Below are 14,711 nucleotides of genomic sequence, written 5' to 3'. Positions count from 1 at the left end.
TCTCATCCACGCGCCCCCCCCTGAACAGGCCCCAGATCCGGCAGCGTCTCCGCACCTTGCACACCCGAGCCACGCTAGCGACCCGGGCCACCTGGCTCTTGTCGAAGGAGGTTCTCTCCTCGCCTGCCCGCTCCATGAAGAAGTAGTAGATCTTGTCGTCGTCCCCCACGGGGCTGTGCACGCTCTCCCGGACCAGCACGGAGGCCACAAACTCCGCATCTGTGAACAGCACCGGGCGCAGCTGTGTCAGATACGCCCCGCCGCAGCAGGATCTGTGTACCCGGCTCTGTGTCCCCTTTGGGGGCCTCCGCTTACCAATAAGGCCAGCTGATACCACCCGGCAGTGCTCCCTCTCACTTTTCCCATCCCTGTGTGGAATAATTTTATGTGCACCGAGGTGTATGCAAAAGTGCACCACCCGTAGGAACAAAGCCCAGCTGTAGGCATGCTGCTAATCTGCTGGGCAGCACCGGAATCTCTCCTCAGCGGCTTGCACGGCGTACGGGGGGGACACTGCTGCCCACCCCTGTGCCTCCGGGATTACAGCAGGGCCTGACAAGAGCTTTGAGCTCCTCGCTTTCATCTCACAACATCCTCCCCAGCTGCCCTGCGCTCTCCAGCTGGCACCTGTGCCCACTGCTGGTCCACGATTCCCGCAGCACGGGGGAAGGTGCAAAGAGCAATGCCCTTTCGGCTGCTTGTGGCCAGCCAGCAGGGTTCCCTGTCAGCTGGGTGCTTGGGCAGCTGCCCAGGAGAGATTCAAATGCCGCCCAGAGGACTGGCAGAGCAGCCACTTCTGGCAGCGTGGGTTTCCATGGGTGGTGCACATCTGCACGTCTCGGTGCACATAATAAAATGTATTCCGCACAGGGATGGATCTAATTAACAGGGAACATTGCTGGCCAGGTTCAGGCAAATGCTTTGCAGCCCCACCAAGCTATGTGGGTTTTCGCCCCACAGCCAAGGTCGCCTGCCAGCCAAGCCGGAGCAGGGTGAGGTCCTGCAGAGCTCATGGGAACCACCCGTCCTATGTGTGGCTGCCACCCAGGCCAAATGGGGCGTGATGAGGGCTGCGTCACTCCTGAGCACACTGCACTGTGCCGCTACCAAGGGGGTGGGTGTTAGGTGGTGTGAGCTGCACTGAAACCTACAAGGCCCCAGTGCCGGCTGCACTGAAACCTACAAGGCCCCGGTGCGAGCTGCACTGAAACCTACAAGGCCCCAGTGCCAGCTGCACTGAAACCTACAAGGCCCCGGTGCCGGCTGCACTGAAACCTACAAGGCCCCGGGTGCGAGCTGCACTGAAACCTACAAGGCCCCAGTGGCAGGTGCACTGAAACCTACAAGGCCCCGGTGCTGGCTGCACTGAAACCTACAAGGCCCCGGTGCCGGCTGCACTGAAACCTACAAGGCCCTGGTGCCGGCTGCACTGAAACCTACAAGGCCCCAGTGGCAGCTGCACTGAAACCTACAAGGCTCTGATCCCAGTACAGATGCCAGGATGCTCTGCAGACCCGGCTGTGGTGGGACCGACTCGCACAACCCTGTACCACCTTGAGTGTTATTCTGCCCAAGGAGGGCAGGCCCAGCCCGGGGGAGAAGCAGCGTTGGGGGGCGCACAGAGCTGGGACCAAGCACCACCAGTGAGGGGGAGGGTCAGACCCCGGGGGGGGCAGGATCTCACCGTTTAGCCAGTGCACAGGGGACTCTTCGGTCTTCAGGGGCCGCTGGTGCAGGTTGCGCCTGATGTCCGGCAGGCTGCGGAACTCGTACCGCGTGGCCGTGTACAACCCGCCGTCTGGGCCGGGGCAGGAAGGACAGGTCAGGGTCAAGCAGTTGCGTAGCCCCGCCCGACCTCCATCCCCGTCACTTAGCCCAGGTGCTAGAAAAGCCACATGCCCTGCCTGGACCCACCCCGAGGACCCCTGCGTGGTCTGGACTGGGCTGAGCAGCCTGGGGACAGCGGTGCCCAGGAACGCTGCTCCCCAGCCCTGATCGCATCAGAGCCTGGCTGGACCCTCGCAGATAGCCCACCGGGGGGCAGAAGGGACTGGCATGCTGGGGGCAGGTGGGCCCTAGGGTCTTGGCTGTGAAGAGGTGGGGAGACGCGCGCTAGCCCCAGAGATTGGGTGGGGCCGGGACCCACTTACCGACGATGAGGCCGGTGTAGCCACGGGCGGGGTCGTACGGGCACTTCTCCTTGCCCTCTTCCAAGAGGGCCGGCAGCATGAACCGGTCGGCGTCCTGCGGGGAGAGGGCAGGGAGGCGGATCAGGCAGGAAGCGCGGAAGCCACACCAGGAGCAGACCGTCCGGGCACACAGGGCTCCGTCACCCGTTAGCTCCCCCCGGACCACGGGCTCGTGCCACCCGCCCTGCCCACCCTGCCTGCTCAGGGCATGCCCCGCAGGAAGCCAGCACACCGGGACCTGCCTCAGTCCTGCTGGGGCGGGCAAATCGGTGGAATTCGGCAGCTACCCCGGCTCGGCTCTTCCAAGCGTTCGCCAAGCTGAGCCAACTCACACGCCTCCCCCATAGCCACTGTCTGACGCCAGGCCCTTCGGAGGGGAACTTCACAAGCGTCCTGCCTCTTTGTATCTGCTTCAGACCCCCTCGGTGCTGTGACCCCGACACCTGTGGCCATGAGAACGGCCCAGAGAGTCGCCCCCAGAGCCCAGAGGGGCCACGGCAAGGAACGGAAAGCCCAGGAGGGAGTTGTTCGCTCCTACACGGGGGACTGGGTGGGCAGACTTCGGCTCCGATGCCGCCACGTTCCAGCCACGTTCCTTGCCAGCCACGTAGTGGGGCAGGGCGGGGGGAGTTGGGGTGTGGACGCTGCAAGGGGAACGCGTAAAGCCCCTGATGCCACCACGTCTCTCGTTTCCCCCTTTACGTTTCCAGAAAACGGTTCTGCACGTCTTCACGGTTCTACACGAGCCACGTGCCGGGGCCGTGCGCCCACCCTGCCATCTCCCTCGCAAACGCAGCCAGGCCGCCCCTCCCCTCCCCGCCGCCCCGGGCCGGCACTCACGATGGGCGCGCAGAGCGGGTGGAAGGCGTGGGTGCCGCAGGCGTACAGGTGGGTGCTGTTCAGCCGCTGCAGCAGCCGGACGTGATTGAAGCATTCGGTCTGCGGAGAGGAAGAACGAGCATCACGTGGGGGCCCGCCCCTGCCCCCCGGAGCCGCCGCCGCCACCGCCCCCCCCAGAGCCGCCACCCCTGCCCTCTCTCCCCCCTGCCCCCCGGAGCCGCCGCCGCCACCGCCCCCCCCAGAGCCGCCGCCCCTGCCCTCTCTCCCCCCGCCCCTCCCCGGAGCCGCCGCCGCCGCCCCCCCAGAGCCGCCGCCCCTGCCCTCTCTCCCCCCCGCCCCCCCTGGAGCCGCCGCTCCCGCCCCCCCGGAGCCACCGCCCCCGCCCCCCCGGAGCCGCCGCCGCCGCCCCCCCAGAGCCGCCGCCCCTGCCCTCTCTCCCCCCCGCCCCCCCTGGAGCCGCCGCTCCCGCCCCCCCGGAGCCGCCGCCCCCGCCCCCCCGGAGCCGCTGCCCGTACCTTGTTGTTCCTGCCCTTCTGCAGGCAGTCAGCCTGCTTCTCGGGAGACACCTCCCACTGGATCTGCGAAGGCAAAAGGGGCCGTGACGTGGCGCCGCCCGGCTGCGGAAGCCAGGGCTGCCCTGCCACGGCCCGCAGCCACGGCACCCGGCCTCCACCGAGCCTGCCGGCAAGCCCAGCCCCACGCCCGGGCCTATCTGGCTTCCGCGCTTCTTGACGACGCAAAGGCCTGGCTGTATTAATCCCAGGCCGGGGGCCGCAGAGCAGCCGGAGCCGGAAAAGGCCTTCCCAGGGCATCGGACATCCCCTTCCCCACGTAAAGCCAAGGGGCAGGACCGACGAGTTCGCTTTGTCCTGGGGTCATCGAGTCCAGTCCCCTGCCCTCACGGCACGACCAGCCACCATCCAGACCAGGGCTGGGGAAGTTAAGGCCCAGGGGCCGCATGTGGGCCCCAGCTTGCCTGGATCCAGGGCGCCCTTGTAGCCAAGAAGGCTAGAGGCACATTGGGGTGAATTAGGAGGAGCGTTGCCAGCAGATCCAGAGATGTGATGATTCCCCCTTAATTCGGCTCTGGGGAGGCCACATCTGGAGTGTTGTGTCCAGTTCTGGGCCCCCCACTACAGACAGGATGTGGACACATTGGAGAGGGTCCAGTGGAGGGCGACCAGAATGATTAGGGGCTGGAGCACATGACCTGTGGGGAGAGACTGAGGGATTGGGGTTTGTTTAGTCTGCAGAAGAGAAGAGTGAGGGGGGATTTGGGAGCAGCCTTCAACTCCCTGCAGGGGGGTTCCAAAGAGGCTGGGGAGAGGCTGTTCTCAGTGGTGGCAGACGACAGAACAAGGAGCAATGGGCTCAAGTTGCAGTGGGGCAGGTCTAGGTTGGACGTTAGGAAAAACTCTTTCCCTAGGCGGGCGGGGGAGCACTGGGCTGGGCTCCCTCAGGAGGGGGTGGAATCTCCATCCCTAGAGGTGTTTAAGTCTCAGCTTGACACAGCCCTGGCCGGGTTGGGTTGATTTAGTTGGGGTTGGTCCTGCCTTGGGCAGGGGGCTGGACTTGACCTCCTGAGGTCTCTTCCAGCTCTGGGATTCTATCCCAGCACTGGGGAGCCTGTGTTGACCCTCCATCCCCCCCCCCCCCCCCACCTCCTACAAGGCTGGAGCACACAGCATCTACCCGCTTGGGCCCCCCGGCTCTGGCGTGCGAGGGAAATGGGGGGAAAGTCTTTCCCCTTCTCAGTCAGGGGCCACGTTTTCTGTGTGTAACCCCCCGACTGATTTTTGGGTGGGTCAGCAGCCCTGTCCCAAAAAAGGTTCCCCAGCCCTGATCTAAACTATCCCTGATAGATCGTCCCTGACAGGTGTCTGTCTAACCTGCTCGTAAATATCTCCAGAGGCGGAGATTCCACAATCCCCCAGGCAATTTATTCCAGTCTTTAACCCCCCTGACAGGCAGGAAGTTTTTCTGAAGGCCGACCTAAATCTGTCCTGCTGCAGTTTAAGCCCGTTGCTTCTTGTCCGGTCCTCAGAGGCCAAGGAGAACAATTTTTCTCCCTCCTCCCTGTGACACCCTTTTAGACACTTGAAAATTGCTGTTATGTCCCCTCTCAGTCTTCTCTTTTCTAAAGAAAAGCCCAGTTCCTTCAGCCTTCCCTCACAGCTCATGTGCTCTAGACCTTTCCTCATTTTCGTTGCTCCTCTCTGGCCCCTCTCCAATTTCTCCACATCTTTCCTGAAATGTGCTACCCAGAACTGGACGCAATCCTCCAGCTGAGGCCTAACCAGCTTAGAGTACAACGGGAGAATGACGTCTCGTGTCTTGCTCACCGCACTCCTGTTAATACAGCCCACAATCAGGTTTGCTTTTTTGGCAACAGTGTCGCACTGTTGACTCATGTTTATCTTGTGGTCCACTCTGACCCCCAGATCCCTTTGTGCCGGATTCCTTCCTAGACCATCACTTGCCCATTCTGTGTGTGTGAAACTGATTGTTCCTTCTTAAGTAGGGCACTTTGCATTTGTCCTTGTTGAATTTCATCCTATTTGCCTCGCACCATTTCTCCAGTTTGTCCAGACTCTTTCTGCCATTATCTAAATCACCGATAAAGACACTGAACTGATCCGGCAGTAGCTTAAACCCCCAGTGACCGCTCGGGAGAAGCCACCCCCCAAAGGGGCAGTGCCCACTGGCGTTCCCCCAAACCCACCGTGGAGGCGGCTGGGACGAGGCAGGGCAGGGAGCAGGGTAGCCGTGCTGTGCCGGATTGTCTGCTAGCGCAGGACCTCGCGCCAAAGCTGGAGGTTGCCCCCGTCAACCCAAACTTTAAGGGCCTGGGGGGCTGTGATTGGCCCCGTCAGACCCTCTCTCTGCTGTCCCGGGAGCGTCACTGAATTGCTCCCTGCAATCGGGGTCACAACCCTCCTTTACTGCCCCCCCGGTGAATCCTGCCCGCTGCCAAGCGCTCCGAGGCAGGGCCGGTCCATCTTCCTGCGCAGCGCCTGGCACAACGTAATGTACATAATAAAACCATCCTGCAACGGGGACGCTGCCGCCACCGAGGAGACATCCTAGTCCCCCCTCGTGGGGAAAGGCTCCGAGAGACACAGACAGGAAAGGAAACGCCCCTCGGCCCCCCAGCGACACTGTCCTGCCGCAGCGGTGGGGCTGGCAGAGGGGGCGTTGCTGGCAGGAGTCCCCCCACCGGATGGTCTGGCGCCGGGCAGGGGAGGGCAGCTCCGCGGAGGCTGGTGCAGAGACACTTCCCGTCAGCCGGGGGATTGTAAATGTGGGACATGGAAGACCATGTGTGTGCCCAGGGATCTGGAAGGCCGTAACGGCGGGAGCCCTCCCCTGCGAGGCTCTCCCCTCCCAACCGCCTGCGGGCGCGTGTCCTTAGCAGCCGGGACAGCCCACTAGGATGCCCTCATTGTGGCATCTGGGCTGCAGGAGATCTTGGGCAGGAAGAGCTAGGGTAGGATCTGCCCATCCAGCTGTCCCTGGCACTGGTTGGAGGGGGAAACGGGGGTGCTCGGCAGGTGTCAAGTTCTAGCAGGAGGGCGTGACCTGATGGAAAAGGTCTTGGGGGGGTGCCCCAGAGGTGGTGGGCGGGAGGCAACGTTCCCGCTAACTTTTTTCACCCACGTGCAGAATAAATTTTATGTGCATGAGGCATGTGCGGGTGTGCACCACCGGTAGACAGACACGCTGCTGGCTGGGGGTGCTCTGCCAATCAGCTGGCGGCACCTGCCTCTCTCGGGGGGGCTGCCCAAGTGCTCGGCTTACAGGGAACCCAGGAGGGAGGTTGAGGGGAGGGAGGAGCAGAGAGCAAGGCCACTGATTAGCCATAAGCAGGCTTTTGCCCCCCAAAAAGCCAATCTGTCGAAACCAAAACTATTCCCGAAACCGGGTTGGGCGCAACGAACCACCCGACCGGGAAACCTTTGGTAAAAGAGATCAGAGACTCTGGAACGGGAACGTTCCCGTTTGCTGTCAAAACGACTCGTTCGGTAGCAACATCAGCCCACGAACACGACAACAGGAAGGGGGAGGGCTTAGCAGGGCACAACGTAACCTTTACACCGGCCTGGACAGGGGAAAATGGATCTTTAATTCTTGCCCATGTTTGACATTTTTCCCACAATTTGGGACGGGCACATTTTTCAGACAGCTGGAAATTCTCCCACTCATCCCTGACGAGCCTCCAGCCGCAGCTGCCACTTGTGCGCCAGAATCTCGGCTCTTATTACAAGCGTTTGCTGCCCTCCTTCGGAAGAAAATCTCAAAACCGAGACAGCAGAGGGAAGGTCCCCGATTCGCACAGCCTCCCCAGAGTTGGGCCACGTACTGGTGACAGATGCGGGCAAAGTGTATTTGTGTGGGCGGGGCTTATATGTGCGGGTGGGGCTTATTTGTGTGGGCGGGGCTTATTTTTGAGGGCGGGGCTTACACAAGTATCACCACCTTCCTCTTCTCCCACACAGATCTGACCCCTACATGTTGTTAAACAGATAAGGCAACACGGCACCGTGGCCAAGATTTCACGTGACCGGATGCTGGGGGTACCCAGCTACAGATGCTTGATGCTCAACATCTCCTGACCGTCTGGTCCCAAGATGGCTCAGCACCCCAAAAAATGGCTGGCCGTTCAGGAACTCCAGTGGCCGCCAAGGGAGCCAGGACCGGGCGGGGGGTCGCTCACCTTCCTCTGGGAGCCATCAGCTATGTTGCTGGAGTTCAAGGCGAAGATGGCCCCTCGGGCGCCCACGTAAAGGATGCCCCTCTCGTCCTCCAGCAGCAGGGTGGTGTAGTTCAGGGCGTGGTCGCTGAAGCGCCGGGCGCCCGACAGCTCTGGGGGGGACAACACAGGCTGTTAGGACTGGCCACTCGGCTAGTTGGCTCCGCTCACGGAGGGCGAATGGGCCCGACACGAAGGCCCAGTTGCCACGAAGTCCTCTACCGCCGTCTGCCAGCTCTTTGGGGCACAAGAACAGACTGGCCAGACGGGGCTGGACCAAAGGTCCCTCTAGCCCACTGCCCTGTCTGCCCACAGTGGCCAATGCCAGGAGCCCCAGAGGGAGGGAAGAGAATAGACAATCACCAAGCGATCACCCCCTCCCACGCCCTCCCAGCCCTGGCAAACACAGGTGAGGGCACTGCCCCTGCCCACGCTGGTGAACAGCCCCTGATGGACCAACGTTCCGTCTAATCGTTTCCATCCACTGCACATTTTTTCCATTTGTGTGTGGAATAATGTTATGTGCACCGAGGCATGAGCAAATGTGCACCACCCGCAGGAACACAAAACCGAGCAGTGGGTGCCCAGCTGACAGGGAACACGGACGGACCCATCCTCCAGGAACGTAGCTAGTTCTTTTCTGACCCGTTACAGTCTTGGCCTTCACACCGGGGCAGGCCTGTCTCTGTTCTGTTGTGTGCAGCACCGAGCGCAGCAGGGCCCGGCCTGCGGTGTGAGCGCTGCGGGAAGATGGTAAAAGGGGGCCGAAGGATTCAGGATCTGACAGTGCAGAGCGAGGAAATTCTTAACCCCCCTACCCAGAAGGGGATGGGCCTGGGGGGTCTGTCGTCTGCGTCTCTCCACCCCCTGCGCAGCACAGCAGACTGAAGGGAGACAAGGCCGGGATTGTACGGCTGTAGCTCTGTGGGTGTAACGACACCCGGAGTGCTTTCACAGCCGTGCGATCGCTGGCCTTCCCCCGCCCCTGGCACAATGGCACCGGTTTTACTAGACCTGCAAGCCGGCTAGTTCCATGGCAGCCAGCCCTGTGGGCTCCCTGGCCACGAAGCAACCCTGGGGCAAGGCTGCAGTGTGGACACGCCCTGAGTTCAGCTCAGCCCCTGTGGCCTGCCTGAAACCGCCCCCCGGCGCCAGCAATAGGAGGGTTCAGCCTGTCAGTTCAACAGGTGCCTCCAGGGCGGTGGGTGAAGGAAGGGCTGGGGAAGCCCTTAACCCCGCCCCTTCTGCTCAGGCCCTGCCCCAGCATGGGGAGGGAGGAGGGCACCGGGCCCAGCCTTCCCAGACCCGGAGCTCAGGGAGAGCGGGCACTGGGGGCAGCAACACTCCGCCCCCGTCACGCCTCCAGCAGGCGTTCTGGGGGCGGAGTCAGGGGCGGAGCCAGGATGGGGGCGGAGTCAGGGGCGGAGCCTAGCGTACCAGGGCCTCTTCTGTGCAGGGCGAGGCCTGGGTGCAATTTCCAGCTTTCCTCACTCTCCCCTCTCGCGGGCTGGTGACGGCCCCAGGCCGAGCTTGCAATATCGTGTGGGTTTAGAGACAGGAAAGCGGGGCTGGTGGCCACGAGGAGGGGCCCGTTTCCAGCCAGACCGTGGCTCGGGAATCTCTCTGCCTTGCTCCCGGGAGACGGGCTAATCTGTGGCATGTCACAGTGGAGCGAGCGGCAGGGAGCGCGCCACCGGGCAAAGCAGGAAACGTTTTCCTGCGACATTTCACACCCGTGCGGCCACCGGCTTCACCCCACGGCTGGGGGAAAGCTGAAAGAGAGATCTGATGGAGTAACGCCCAGCTCTTTAGAACAGATCGGCCACAACTTCCCCGGGGGGCCTTCACCTAGGCACCGTCTCTCTGCCTCGGGCTTAAGAGGAGGATCCGGGGGGTCCCTCCTGAGCCTGGGAAAGGACTGGAAACCGCGTCATGAAAAACTTTCAAACGGACCTCATTCCGCAGCGTCCAAAACGGAGGGTGCCATTTATCCACTTCCCGCCCCCAAATGACTGAAAACTTTCCCCAAACTTTGGCCCCCCCTCCTGTTTTTTGGGAAACAAACCACTGCCCTAACAATACGACGCGCGTCCTTTTGGGGGCTCTCCTTGTTTTTAAAAAGGCCGGTTTTCCCACTGACAAAAAAGCCTCTTTTCACTTGAAAGCCGAAAGGGTGAGGCTTAAGCAATGTTTGTGAAGGCCTCGGGACGTGCACCCCAGACAGTGCTCCTTCAACAGCTCGGCTAACGAGCAGGCGGGACAAAGGAAATAAACGAGGGGGAAGGTCTCGTGGAAAGCGAAAGGCCTTAATTGCTTTCCGACGCCCGTTGCAAAGTGCTCTCCGCTCATTCAAATCCCTCGTTGGGATTCAGGGGGCGTGGGCCCTGCTACGACAAATCGCACCCTTTATGAGGCCACAGGAAGGAGAAAGGGAGTCCCCGGAGAGGACGGCTGGGGTCTGTGTCCAGGGCACGGCTGGAACTCAGCGAGGACGATTGGTGTCTAGGAGTTGGAGCCGGACCCGCACGCAGGGACGCATGGAAACCTGACAGCGGCAGTAGGCAAAAGCCACTTCTTAAAGCGCCGTCCGTTCCATCCCCCGGCAGAGGGGTGCGTGGCCAATTCGTGGGTGCCCAGAGCAAGGCGCCTGGGTCTGATGTGGGCGGGGAGCGGTGATCCCCCAGAACCGCAGCTGGTGGGAGGTTCTCGGAGGAGGGGGTGGGAGGAGGCAGAGTGAGGGCGGGGCCAGACCGGGAAGGGGCGGGGCTTTGGGGAGCAGTGGGGCAGGAGCGCCGGCTGGGAAAAATAAAATTCGGCATCTCTGCCTTAGCCACGTAATCCCCCCTGGCTCCCTTGTGCGCTCAAGTGGCAGCATCTGCTGCTTTCATCTCCCCGCCTCGGCTCCATCCGCGGCCAGTCCCTAGCTAGGGGCCTGGCTGGGCCGCCGCGATGGGTCAGCAACAAATCGTGCACCCAGCTAGTCGGTGCCCAAGCCTCCGGTCTCTCTCCCCTCCTGATGGTGGCATCCAGGGGTCAACATCTGGCCTGGGGCCCCGCTGTGCACGGCACTGTCCAGACACTGCGGTAGACACGGTGTCTACCCCGCCGAGCTTCCAGCCCATGAAATGACTGGCCAGGCCGGCGGCACACGCACTCCCCGTGACGGCGCACAGCGGAGGAGCGCAAGCGGCCGCCCGAAGGACCTGGCAGTGTGACAGGCCAGACAACTGGGCTGTGAACAAAGCGGAGTTAATAAAGGAACGACCGCCCCCCCGCCCCAGCAAAGCACAGGCCATCTGGCCCTGCCCTGGCCAAGGGGCGCGGGAACAGACGGCAGGCCCCTGCCTTTCAAACTCAGAGACGCAGGAGAGCACAGCGATTCTCCGCAGCGGCCAGGAACCAAACGAGACCCCGCGGGCTCCGGCCGCGGAGGGAAGGGAACTTGGGCCAAGAGCTGCAATTAACCAGGTGACTTCCAACCGGCTGCATCTCGGCCGCCATCTGCGCCTGCGTCCCTGGCTGGTTTTCAGAACCAGCGACCTCACTCAGCGCCGGGCGATGGCCGTGTCTCCCCGAAGGTCCCGGGATCCAAGGCCAGGCTACCAGGGCACAGGGAACAGCACGGACAAAGAAACAGCTGACAGAGGAAAAGACAATCTCGTCTATACGTAAACGATGGGGACTGATTTAGCTGGAACTACTCCAGAGAGAGATCTTGGAGTCACTGTGGAGAGGTCTCCGAAAACCACCACTCCGTGTGCAGCGGCAGTGAAAAAAGCAAACGGCATGTGAGGTCTCATTAAGAAAGGGCTAGAGAATAAGACCGAGAACGTCTTGTGGCCTCTGTATAAACGCATGGGATGCCCACATCTGGAATACTGCGCACAGAGGTAGTCTCCGCATCCCAAAAAAGATCTCTTGGCGTTGGTAAAGGTCCAGAAAAGGGCAACAAAAATGAGGAGGGGTTTGGAACGGATCCTATGTGAAGAGAGATTAAAAAGCCTGGGACGTTTCAGTTTAGAAAAGAGGAGACTGGGGGGCGGAATATGATCGAAGTCTATAAAATCAGGACATATATGGAGAAAGCGAATAAGGAAAAATTATTTACTTGGTCAACATAAGAACTAGGGGTCACCAAATGAAAATATTAGATAGCAGGTTTAAAATAAACAAAAGGAAGTTTTTTCTTCAGTCAGCGCTCAGCCAACCTGTGGAACTCCTCGCCAGAGGATGTGGTGAAGACATGGACTTTAACAGGGTTCAAAAAAGACCTAGATAAATGTATGGAGGTTAGGTCCGTCAATGGCTGTTAGCCAGAAGGTGTAGGAATGGTGCCCCTAGCCTCTGTCAGAGGCTGGGAACGGGAGACAGAACTTGTTCTGTTCACTCCCCCTGCGGCACCTGCTCTTGGCCACTGCAGGCAGACAGGACACTGGGTGGCTGGACTGCTAAGGCCCCGGGAGTCCTCTCGGAGCACGGCCAGAGGAGCAGGGCAGGGTGCCTTAGGAACTGTCACGTTACCACGTTCTCTGCTAACGAGCAGCCTGACGCAAGCCAGGCTGCAGCCCGACGGACGGACGCTGGCTGCTGGCCGTGCGGGGCTGCCCCGGACCGAGATCTGGCCTGCCCGCGCCTCCCAGGTGCGTCCTGCACTAGCAGCCTGGGTTGTTGGCTGGATTTGCCTGGAGGCTGCAGCCTCAGACCCGCTCACGACTGTTTCTGAAGGCTCCTTACGGGACCGGACGTGGGAAGGAGGGGTGCCGCACCCCCAAATTTTGCCCCTGGCTTCTCTGTGCCTGGGGCCTCCACTGCTGGTCCCCGGAAGGGACTGGACAAGTGTCTTCCGGGAAGGAGATGCTAATGTATCCGTCCGGCTAGGTCCCCGTCACCTCCTGGTCCCCGCATCTTTGAGATATGCCCTCCCCCACCTCGTGAGTCTGGCTACATGCAGACAGAGTCTCCTGTCCTCCACAACGGGGGCCGGGCTGCTGCCGGATCGAATGCTAATCGAGAGATTGGGAGGCGACCAAAAGGCAGCCCGCCAGAGGGCGAGTGTGTGGGGGAGGCATGACCCCGGCTGTGGATGGGCACCGTTCCGGGGCGGGGGGAGAGATCTCACTCCCTCCACCCGGGGGGCGAGATGAGAGCCTGGCTTGATTCCCGAAAAGGGGGAACCCGGCGAACCAGGCTGGAAACCGCTGGGAAAGACTGTGCAGGAGCTGAACAGACCCCGGCAGGCGGGCGATGGCCGCCGGCACCAGAGGCGATGTGACGGCTGGTAACCAGGCGGGGACGTCAGACACAGCCCCCCAAACCGCGGCGGGCCTAAGAGCGAACCACATGGCAAAAGCCCCTGGCTGCTGGAGAACGATGAAACGGTCCCCCTCAGGGAGGGGTACAATGTGTTTCCCGGCCGAGGTGCGAAGGGCCCCCCGCAGGGTCAGACGGAACCGGGTGCTAGGACTAGGAGGAGGGTCCATCTGCTCCAAGACGGGCACCCGGGCCTGCGCCCATCCCGCTCCGGCACCCGGCCCGGCGCCCATCCCTCTCCGGCACCCGGCCCGGCGCCCATCCCGCTCCGGCCCCCGGCCCGGCGCCCATCCCGCTCCGGCCCCCGGCCCGGCGCCCATCCCGCTCCGGCACCCGGACCGGCGCCCATCCCGCTCCGGCACCCGGACCGGCGCCCATCCCTCTCCGGCACCCGGGCCGGCGCCCATCCCGCTCCGGCACCCGGGCCGGCGCCCATCCCGCTCCGGCACCCGGGTCGGCGCCCATCCCTCTCCGGCACCCAGGCCGGCGCCCATCCCTCTCCGGCACCCGGGCTGGCGCCCATCCTGCTCCGGCACCCGGACCGGCGCCCATCCCGCTCCGGCACCCATCCCTCTCCGGCACCCGGACCGGCGCCCATCCCGTATCCCGCTCCGGCACCCAGACCGGCGTCCATCCGGCATCCCGCTCCGGCACCCGGACCGGCGCCCATCCCTCTCCGGCATCCGGGCCGGCGCCCATCCCGCTCCGGCACCCGGGCCGGCGCCCATCCCGCTCCGGCACCCGGGCCGGCGCCCATCCCTCTCCGGCACCCGGGCTGGCGCCCATCCTGCTCCGGCACCCGGACCGGCGCCCATCCCGCTCCGGCACCCGGACCGGCGCCCATCCCGCTCCGGCACCCATCCCTCTCCGGCACCCGGACCGGCGCCCATCCCGCTCCGGCACCCAGACCGGCGCCCATCCCGCATCCCGCTCCGGCACCCAGACCGGCGCCCATCCTGCTCTACTACTCAGACTGGCGCCCATCCCGCTCCGGCACCCGGACCAGCGCCCATCCCGCATCCTGCACCGGCACCCGGAGCGGCGCCCACCCTGCACCAGCCCAGCTGGCACTTTATGGAACCTCACGCCCTTCCCCATCAAGCCCTACGCAGCAAGACCCAGTCTTGTCTCCCCCATCCTTGCCGACCACCCAGCTACATCCACAGGCCCAGAGCCTCTTGCTCACGGCCCTCAGCTCCTGCTCGTCCTGCAGCCCCCGAAAGGGCCCCTCTGCCCAGCCCAGCCGCATGGGGAAAGCCAGAGGCAGGTGGGCGGCCCTGCCAGGGAAGCGGCTCGCGCTCTGCCCCGAGGGAAGCCTGGGGCTTGTTCCCTTCTCGCGCTCCTTCTGCCAGCTGCTCTGCCAGGGCTCCAGGCGCTTGCAGGCCCCCCCTCCCCCGTAACCCAGATTCTGGTCGGTCCCAGATCTGCCGCAGCCTGGCTCAACTCTCACTCGGGTTCTCTGGCGCTGGGTTTCCCCGGCCTCCTCCGGACCAGGGGCCCCAATCAGCCCCCGCTGCATTTCCCCGGCCGCATGCGCCTTGGCGCGGGAGACAGCCTGGAAGGGGGTCCCTCCTGTGACACCAGCGAGCTGTCTGGACCAGGCCAGCCCAGGAAGAGGGTGG

At 63.0% G+C, this 14,711-nt stretch overlaps 1 protein-coding gene across 2 annotated transcripts in view; it reads right to left on the bottom strand.

Moving 5' to 3' along the window:
- Window positions 1-14,711, bottom strand: part of SEMA4G (semaphorin 4G) — a 77,832-nt gene that overhangs the window by 11,464 nt on the left and 51,657 nt on the right. For both annotated transcript variants that reach the window (XM_075935592.1, XM_075935593.1), the window contains exons 3-8: window positions 7,744-7,892; window positions 3,545-3,607; window positions 3,030-3,128; window positions 2,151-2,244; window positions 1,685-1,798; window positions 56-219 (exon numbers count right to left, since the gene is read on the bottom strand). In XM_075935592.1, the coding sequence (XP_075791707.1) occupies window positions 56-219; window positions 1,685-1,798; window positions 2,151-2,244; window positions 3,030-3,128; window positions 3,545-3,607; window positions 7,744-7,892 (683 nt within the window). The remainder of the gene's footprint in view (window positions 1-55; window positions 220-1,684; window positions 1,799-2,150; window positions 2,245-3,029; window positions 3,129-3,544; window positions 3,608-7,743; window positions 7,893-14,711) is intronic.

Source organism: Pelodiscus sinensis, chromosome 8, assembly GCF_049634645.1.
Source record: "Pelodiscus sinensis isolate JC-2024 chromosome 8, ASM4963464v1, whole genome shotgun sequence".
Taxonomy (NCBI): Eukaryota; Metazoa; Chordata; order Testudines; family Trionychidae; genus Pelodiscus; species Pelodiscus sinensis.
The sequence above is the reverse complement of the archived record's forward strand: the minus strand, read 5'-3'. Positions and strand labels throughout refer to the sequence as shown.